Source organism: Lissotriton helveticus, chromosome 6, assembly GCF_964261635.1.
Source record: "Lissotriton helveticus chromosome 6, aLisHel1.1, whole genome shotgun sequence".
Classification (NCBI taxonomy): domain Eukaryota; kingdom Metazoa; phylum Chordata; class Amphibia; order Caudata; family Salamandridae; genus Lissotriton; species Lissotriton helveticus.
Genome location: NC_136067.1, coordinates 151,969,676 through 151,979,556, shown reverse-complemented (window position 1 = coordinate 151,979,556; position 9,881 = coordinate 151,969,676). Strand labels below are relative to the sequence as shown.

The 9,881-nt window shown below is 41.8% G+C and overlaps 1 protein-coding gene across 4 annotated transcripts in view; it reads right to left on the bottom strand.

Moving 5' to 3' along the window:
- Positions 1–5,995: 5,995 nt before the first annotated feature.
- CLIP4 (CAP-Gly domain containing linker protein family member 4) overlaps positions 5,996–9,881 on the bottom strand; it is a 370,258-nt gene continuing 366,372 nt past the window's right edge. For all 4 annotated transcript variants that reach the window (XM_078647520.1, XM_078647522.1, XM_078647519.1 and 1 more), the window contains one exon: positions 5,996–7,963. In XM_078647520.1, the coding sequence (XP_078503646.1) occupies positions 7,645–7,963 (319 nt within the window). In that variant the 3' untranslated portion in view covers positions 5,996–7,644. The remainder of the gene's footprint in view (positions 7,964–9,881) is intronic.

Genomic DNA, 9,881 nt, shown 5'->3' with positions numbered 1-9,881 from the left:
AAAACTTTTGGCTTAGCTTCATTGTAATAAAAACAATGTTAGCAGATTGACTCCTTTGTTTATATATTTGGATTACCAGTTGTGGTTTATTAATAATTTTGTGTGTATTTACTGGGGCCCCTTTCTAACAGGAAGTGCGTTCCACATTTTGGACACCAGAAAGGCAAAAGATCTGCCTCTTTGCCAGGCTTAGAAAAATCTGGGACCTGCAGAAATTGAAGATTAATTGACCAAGCAATCTACATTGCAAGTAAGGGTGGAATCTTTATCTCAAATAACTGGGGCCTTTATCTGAGAATGCCCTAAAAGCAAAAGGGCTTTAAATTTGATACGGTTGAATACTGGCAGCCAATGTAAATGCTTCAGATGAGGCGAGATAGTTTGCAGATAAGAAACTCTAAGGATCAGTCTTGCTGCTGCATTTTGTATAACTGGAGTCTTCAGATTAAAAAAGCAGAAAGCCCCAAAAGAAACTACTAGCATAGCCTAAACTAGAGGTTACCGTGGTGTGAATCATTGTGTTATGCATGTACTCCGGAACCAAATGCAGCTGTTTCTTCAACTATTTGAGCTTATCAAAGCAGAGTGGCGATAATTGTGTAATTTGTGCCGAAAAAGAAAGATTGGAATCAAATATTATTCCAGTGGCGGCTCCTCTATGGGGGCGTTTGGGCACCGCCCCCCTGCTTTCTCGCCGTGTGAGAAGGCAGAAACAAATGGTAGTTATTACCATTTGTTTCTGTCTCTCGCACGGCGAGAAAGCTGAAGTTCCTGGTTGGGGGTGGGCGGTGTTTCTCGAGGGCAGGTGGAGTGGCTTGCCCACGGTTGTTAATACTGACTGTTTGGGCAGCCTGAGGCCGCCTAAACAGTCAGTATTAACAACAGTGGGCAAGCCACTTCCCCCTGCCCTCGAGAAACACTGCCCACTCTCCCTGTTTTCTATGCATGCTTGCAGCATACATAGAGAAAATGACACGGGTGGGGCAGCGGCCTGACCAATCACAAGGCTGCGGTGGATGGGAGGGAGGCTGCCTGCAGCCTCCCTGATGACGAGCTTGCAGGATTCAAAACCAGGACGGCGGGCGGGAGTCGGGAGTCTCCGGGATGGTAAGTTTTGCTAATTATTTTATCTATTTTTTTCCCTTAAGCCCCTTCTGCCTCCCCCTCATCCCTTCTGGGGCGCGACGACCCCATTTCCACCACCCCCCCACCCGCCCGTAATGCCGGCCACGACTGTCTATTTTTTTTAAACTTATTTTATCGCATATGTGCCTGGTTGTTAGTCTTTGTTTTTATACTCTGTTTCTGCGCTGCTCAGGGGATCTAATTTGAGACATGTAAAGGTCCCTCATGAATTTGGACAGAATAAGGATTGCGCCATTATAATTTATTCATTTACTTGTCACACAGCACTGGACACGGGAAACGGACATACTGCCTTCCTCCGAATCCAATGCAGAATCAAGGATTTAACGATAAAGAACTTGTAGTGTTTCTTTTTCTATATTCAAGGAAAGCATTAAAATATTTACGAGTTATCCCTTAAAATTCAGACGGTCTGGTGAGTACAACAAAAAGTATCACAAACCGCTTACGCCCCTCCACTTTCTAAAGTCAGCAGCCGCCACTGTATTATTCCCAGATTTCTGGCGGTGGAGGTGGGAGCTAGGAGGAGTGGGTGGGTTGAGTTCCTCAGGCCACCAAATGCTAGGGGAAGGCGGACCACTTGGTCAGAAGAAAAGGACTTCTGTTTTGTCTGAATTTAATTTAAGGAAGTTGAAATCCATCCATCCAGCTAGCAACTCCCTTTAGACACTCTTTAAGCCTAGTAAGGGCATTACCCAAATGCTCCTGAAAAGACAGTAGGAGCTGGGTATCATCTGCATAAGACATCACTTGCAAACCCCAGGATTTGATCAGCTGGGCAAGCGGTGCTAGATAGAAGTTGAAGAGGGTGGGGCTCAGAGCTGAGCCCTGTGGAACTCTGTGTAAAAATGCTTTAGGGGAAGAAGTAAAAGGATAGAGGTAAACCAGATGCGGTCTGGCCTTCAGGAAAGATTTTAGCCATGAAAAAGACTAACACTGAATACTTGCCAAACTAAATCTGTATACAAGGGTGGTGTGCGAGACCATATCAAATGCAGGCTATTCTATTCCACAAAGGAAGATAACTGACTGTTTTCCATATTTTCCAAGATTTTTGCAGCAGCCGGTAGGCGAGAGATGGGTCTAAATTTATTCAGTAGATCCGGGTCTGCTTTGAATTTATTAAGTAAGGGAAAAGCTTGTTTCCATTCAGAAGGAAATAATTCTTCTTCGAGTGAGGTGTTCAAAATGTTATTGAGCACCAGATTAATAGTAGATGACATCATCCTTAGGATTTGGGGAGGACAAGTGTCCCCTGTGGATCCCTATTTACATTGCTCAAGTTCCTTCACAGAGACTTTCTCTGGAACCGAGAGAAAGTTTGAGAGTAGATGACCTGGACTTGGCACAAGGTCTGCCTGCCCCCTTGGATGAGGTTCTTGTAGAGAAAGTTGCATAGATTTTCAGAATTTTCTCTTGAAAAGGTTGATAAATCATTACACAGTTCAGAGGATGGGCTGAAACTTGCAGCCTCAGGAGATAGAAAAGAATGTACAATTTTGGATACATCACACAAAGTATTAGAAGCCCCTGAACTTGGAGAAGAGAAATACTGTCTCTGAGCTCTTCAAATGACTTTACAAAACTTTCTTAATGCTTCTTTGTATTTCAACTTCGCGTCAGGGTATAGGTCTTTTGACATTGTTGCTCAAGGTTTTTAGAGTGGTCCTTCTCTTCCCTTGAAGAGGAAGAGAACCAAGGGGCGAGGGTTTTGTCCTTTTTGACACTTGAGGTTTTAACTGCGCCATGAGAACTAGGGCATTAGTGAATACATTGTTAAAGTTGGCCACATCCATATCGAGGATGCCCATCTGAAAATAAATAGTGGAGTGGAGCTTTTGAGAAAGAGGCACTTCAGAGATTTTATGCCATGCTATTGAGAGAGATAGGGGCTTATCCAACTTCTTGTGATGCAACATGCTGTTAAATGAAAAGGGAACTAAAAAATGATCTGACCACATAGGGCTATCTTCCAGAAAAACTTTCAGATCACGAAGGTTATAAAAGATCAAAAGATCAAATCGAGCGCAAGTCTTGCCTTAAGCGTAGGGATCAAGACCAGTTGCTGGAGGTTAATACCTGCCAAAGTAAGACTGAGCTGGATAGCCAGAGAACAATTAGGGTCGTCCATATGCAAATTAAAATCCTCTAGATCGGTAAAATTTGAATATTGCCAGGAAGGTTGAGCAACTATGGCAAGCAATTGAGGGAGACAGCTATTAGGGCAGTCAGAGGATCTATTTTATCAACATACCTGAAAAAGAAAAAAAAGCAATAATTTAAAAGTTAAACTAAGACCTTCAATATTCTCTTCTTGCATCAGTGGGTGGAGGTGCCCACGAACGAATCCCTGAAAATGACAGCAACACCGCCTCCCATTGTTTCCCCCTCATGGTGAACATAAGAGGATAGCCTGGGAGGGGGGAAAATGCTATGTCTGGAGCAGACATTTCCTTTGGCCATGTTTCGGTTACATATATGAAGTCCAAAGTGTTATCTGAAAGAAGATTAAGAACGCCAAAGGAGTGATTAGGGAGCAATCTACAATTAATAAGACAGACCCTATATAAAGGCTGTTCATAATGAGGGGGAGTGGTGGGTTTGTAAAGCTTCTAGCAGTATCCACCCCCCTGTGGTGTCAGGCATCCTCATCCTCCCTGGTGTGGCCTGGTCCCAGCCTGTTTGGGGTCACAAAAGACCAGCATCAAACCCCTCTGTGAGAGTGCTCAGGCAGAGCCTTTGTGATGTGCAAGTGAGGTAGGTGATAGCTCCTTCCTTCTCCTTAACTCAGAGTTTCCCATCCTGCCAACATCTATCTCCCCTTTGTCCCCCTGAATGGGAGCAATACATGAACACCAACTGCCAGCTACACCTAGTCATGTGACCCAGGATCAGGTGGCAGCCACCAAATGGTTAGGACAAGAAAATCTAAAAGTGGGATTTGGGAATTGTGATTAAAAATCCGACTTTACCATTAAAGATGGCTTTTAATTTGAATTCTTTAGACACCAGAACCGACTTGTTGACAATTGGAAGTTACGGTTTTTTTAATGTAATAAGGTAATCCAGTGTTATTCTATGGGAGAGGTATGCCTTGCTTTTCACTAACAAGACATGTAAAACTTAAAAGTACATGTCCAAAGTTTTAAATACACGGCACACTGTCCTCTGGGCTGTTCAGGGCCTACCCAATGGGTGACTTATATGTATTAAAAAGAAAGGTTTGTGCCTCGCAAACGTTTTTTTTGCCCGGTGCAGTTTAAACTGCACACACAGCTGCTATGGCAGGCCTGAGACATTAAAGGGCTACTTATATGGGTGACACAATCAGTGCTGCAGGCCCACTAGTAGAATTTACTTTATAGCCTCTAGATACATGTATGACCACATTACTAGGGAATTATAAGTAAATTAAATATGCTAGTTGGGGATAAGCTAATGTTACTATGTTTTACGGAGTGAGCACACGCACTTTAGAACTAGTTAGCAGTGGTAATGTGCACAGAGTCCTAAGACCAACAAAAACAGGAAAAATATGGAAAAGTAAGGCAAAAACTTTGGAGGAAAGAACATCCTAAGGCTGGCATGTCTAACAGTTACTAAGTGCAACTGCACTCATGTGAGAACTTTCCCCATGCACAATTGTACACTATGTACATTTACACAAGAGGAAATGCCTTCCCGTTGTCAATGGGAATTACCTATCAATTTCCAGGGTACTGCTGGGATCCTGAAACTCTCACAGCTTCCAAGGCACACTCCTAGAAAACTTCAGAAATAAAAAAAACATACATTTATTTCAAATGTGTGAGGAAGTTTAAAGAAATACATTTCAAAATTCTCTGGGAAGCCTCAGCGGCAACTAAGGAACCCTATGTCAACATTATCACTGTAACTCCAGGGAATAATAGAGTGGAGGGTCCTCTACCCTGAATGCCAAGACAAAAGCAATTCAACTTCATACAAAGCAAATGTGCCAGTGCTTAACCATGTGTCTAACACATGATTCACTCTGTCTTAATCCATCCAATGGCTCGATGTGATTGTTGCACCCAGGCTAGGCCTGGCAAATATACCCCCTCCCAAAAACCACACCAAGGTTTTAGGGATGTGCAGGGAGAGAAAGAGAATAGTTAATAATGCAGCTTTGAAAAGGTGCTTTATAGTTCTTGGTAATAGTGAAAGGCTTCACAGCTTTTACCATGGATCATTCTAACATGCACCACCAAGTAAGGTCACAATACTTACTGTTAATTGATTATACTGCATTCTTATTTTTTTTTACAAATCCGAAAAGCCTTGATTAAGAAAATAGGTTTTCTTCTATACTCACAGCATGAGTGGCTGTTCAGAAAATACTATACACATTATACGTGTGCGAGTTATGAAGCCTATTTAAGAAAAATAATGAGCTTGACACAACCATATTGCTGAACATCAAACGAAAACATAAGCAAAACATAATAAACTACCATATGTAACTTTTCTAAACATATGCAAATTTCATTATAAAACAGTAGTTTTCAGGTTCACAATTTCAAACATAATCTGAACCATCACAATTTACAGTTTTAGCTATCCAGTGATCATTTCTGCTAATGAATATTTTAGAATATGTTTAAAACACAACAATGTTATAGACAACATGATTGTATAAAAACACCTGTATTGTATTCATTGTGGGTATGAATATGTTTGCTCTAGGACAAAATCTGTCAGTACAAATAAAAGTACAAGACAATACAGTTGCTGCATGCACACACAAGCGTGTGCAAATGAAACAAGAAAATACCATTACACAATGTACGAGCATACAATACAAACAGAAAAAATGGTCAAAATATCAGAATTCAGTTGACAAAGCTTTTTTTATATTTAGAATTCAATCAAATTACGTGTTTAAGGGCAAACATAAATTATATGCACATATTTGAATTTTACATTTAAAACGTACATTCTTTATGACCTGAATAAAAAATAATCACTGTTCATACTAGGAAGCAACATGTACCTTTGCTGTGCAAACAAGGTCAAGAAAAATATATTTTGCAATATATATCAAAACACCCATATTTTGTAAAAACTGCCGAATGAATCCACTCAAAATATAGAACATTAACACTTTTGAATGCAATGTCAAATATTAAATAACATTCAATTCAGACACATTCTAAAGTCGCAGAAGTGCAAAGGCATATCTTTCTTTCTGATTGGCACAGTTATATCACATTCAAAACTGTTCTGTTATATAACCTGCTATGCAATAAATGATTGGATAGACTATACTTAATGTAAAACAAACTAGAGCTTTTTAAAATGTCAAAATGGCATTAAGCGCTTACGACTGTGAAGTGTACATTTTTTCAATACCATTCTCAATGTTTTCCTGCATTGATACCAACATAATGATCTTGTGCTATATACTTACAAATGCTTAACTTTTTGCATATTCCTCCTTTATAAGAAAAGACAATTTAAATACTGCATTCAAGATTATATACCATGAAACAAAATGCTAATCTACTAAAGAGATACAGATATCATTTGTATACAGTAATACTTTAAAGTTTCAGTGTATAGAAATATACCATGCTGTTGGAAGAACGTTTTGGGTGGTATCTATATAACACATCTCCTGTCACACCTTTGACACATAGTACCATTAGTGGTTAGAACTGTAGAAGGCACTTCTCCTAACCAATAATGTTTCTTGCTTTAATTTATTTGTCTTTATTTTTTTCTATATAATTATCTCTTACGTGGGGCAGAAGCTCCACAGAGTTGAAAGTGCATTATGTTTTAAAAAGTGCTAGCTGATGTCCGTAGCTTATGATGCAAATGCCCACAGTGGAAAAATATGGCTTTAAGTGCTTGCAATCGAGCTCAAACAACATTTGTATTTAAGATCCTCCTCGGCTTCCATCCTTATGAGGGCTCCTTTACCCAAAAAAAAACCACTGTAACAATTATGTATGAATTATTGTTGTCAGTTCTTCAGTTTTCCCGTCTTGCTGGTGTGCTTTTGGTTTGCATGATTATATTGTGCATGCTGCACTGCTGGTTTGTTAGGATGTAAAAACAGATATGAAAAGTGATAGAAAGTTTCACCGATGCATCCTATGTCTTGTACTGCTAGGATGAAGTCTAGATATGCATAATGTTCAGCAGTAAAAAACAATCTCTTGTGTTACACATTCACTCAAAATCAGTGCTGTTTTTTTGAAGACTATGAAGTAGTATGAACTACCACCACTGGTACATATAAAACAAAATACCCATTGATTCAAACAGGGCTGTAGATCTGAACTACAATATCAATGAGTTTTTCAAACTCCTAGTTTTTAAAACTGTCATTTGTGTAACAATACAAGCAATGCAAGGCAGATCTTCAGAAAAGTAAAAGGTCAAATACATTTTCATGCAAACAGTTTATCCTCCCACTACATTTGTATTCTCATTTTACCACAAGCTGAGTTAAAAAAAAATAAGACTCTCTCTTCAGCAAATATCATTGACAAGTTTGGAGCCATTTATCCCACGGTAGGTTACCCTACTTGGACGAACCAGGACACCATAATTCTGCTTGCACTGGAAATATCGCTTGTCCCCCACGGAGCCATCATTCTTCCCTTTGGCAGATCGGAGCTCAAGCCCTAGCCAAAGTCCTTGTGCAAAATCAGTTGGGCCAATATACCGGATGATAGCCATCTCATTAGAACTGGTCAGAAGGACCTGCGAACCTTCGTGCAGTCTCACATTTCCCTCATTACTGCTTGTGGTTGTGCTGCTCCAACTACGCCGTACAGGGTTCTTAGATCTAGGGGAAAGAACAAACATCAAATGAGGATCTTATTTGCTTTTTTTGTTTTTATATTTCTTTTTATTGAAAAAACAAAAACAAGGCAACCACAGAATACTTGAATGCATAGACAGATTAGGATCGTCCACATTATCATAATACAACATAATTAATGACAAGCGACGGGGGGAGGGGAGGGTATACCATAGGAGATCACGGGGAAGATGGAGCAGAGTCAGCTGCGGACCCAGGCGGCATACAGATATTTCCCCTATAACTATTCCAAGAGCTCCAGATAGTATTCCATTTACGGAGGCGGCCCGAGCCAGATAGACAGTATTTTCCCGGAACATGCACCAATCCATGTTTTCCTTCCACACCTCAATCGTGGGCGGCCTTGGGGACCCCTACAGCTGTGCTATGTTCCGTTTAGCAATCATAGCCCCCAAGGTCACCCACTGGGTCTGTGCTACATTAAGATGAATGAATGAATGAAAGTGGATTTATAACAGCGCGATTGCTGCCCTGAGGCGTTCAAGCGCTAAAGGAAACCTGCTGGTTTGAGTGAGTGAGGTTATAGACCAGGAAGAAAGAAGAAGGAGAACTGAGTTTTATTGAAAAGAATTAAACAGGTATGTTTTTAATTGTTTGCGAAAGGAGGGGAGGTTAGGGTTGGATCTCAGGTGTACAGGGAGGGAATTCCAGATCTTGGCGGCATTGTAGGCAAACATCCTTCCACCAGAACTTGTCTTTTTGATTCTTGGGACTGTTGCCATAAAAGCCTGACTAGATCGAAGATCTCTACCTGGACGGTACTGACTTACTAGCCCACGAGTAATTAGAGGTCCTGAGTCCCAGAAGGCCTGGTGGGCAATACACATTGCCTTAAAAGTGACTCTCTGACGCACTGGCAGCCAATGCAGGCTGGTCAGTCCCGCCTTGACTGACAGTCTGCGTGGGATTTGCAGCAGAGTGCGGGCAGCGCAATTCTGTACCAGCTGCAGTCTCTTTAGGGTGTACTCTGGTGCACCCAGATAGAGGACGTTATTGGAGTCTAGACGTGACTGTATCAGACCCTGTATGGCTACCTGCTTTGCCTCCCTGGGGAGCAGGGGAAGAACTTTCTTCAGTGTCCTGAGCAATCCAAAGCAGGTAGCTGAGAGCTTTGTGGCCTGGGTGTTGAATGAAAGACTCCTGTCCAGCCATACCCCAAGGCTTTTGATGTTCTCTTTCGGAGCCGGGGGGGGCCTAGACAGGTGGGCCACAGTGAGTTGAAGAAAGTGGGGTCTGCGGGGCCTAGCAGCATAAGCTCCGTTTTGTCACCATTGAGTTTTTAAAGATGATAAGGTCATCCAGGCCTTCACCTCCTCCAAGCATTTTATTAGTCCACCTGAACGTGGCTGGTTAGCCTCCTGCGCTAATGAAACCACCAGCTGAGTGTCGTCCGCATAGGATATGATCTTCACTCCATACGGACGAACTACCTCAGCCAGTGGCCTCATGTAGATATTAAAAAGCGCGGGGCTTAAAGAGGAGCCCTGGGGGACTCCACACTTCAGGGGCATGCTGGAAGACACTTTCTGTCCATCAAACACTTGGAACGACCTGTTGCTCAAAAAAGATTTTAACCAGAGCCAGGCCTTGTCCACTATGCCGACATTCGAAAGACGGTTCAGCAGGGTGCTGTGGCTGACCGTGTCGAACGCCGCGCTGATCCTCCCTGATCAAGAATTTTCCTGGACTCCTCGATGACCATTAGGAGGGCGGACTCTGTTCCGTGCTTGGGTCTAAACCCTATGTAAGATTTTAAGCTGTACTAATCTGAGACGCGCCGGAATCGCAACCTCCTTTGGAGAGGGGATCGCCGACTGCCAGTCTTCGTCGTCAAGTTCAAGGCCATCTCGGGTCCATTTGTCCCATAACAACATCAAGAGGT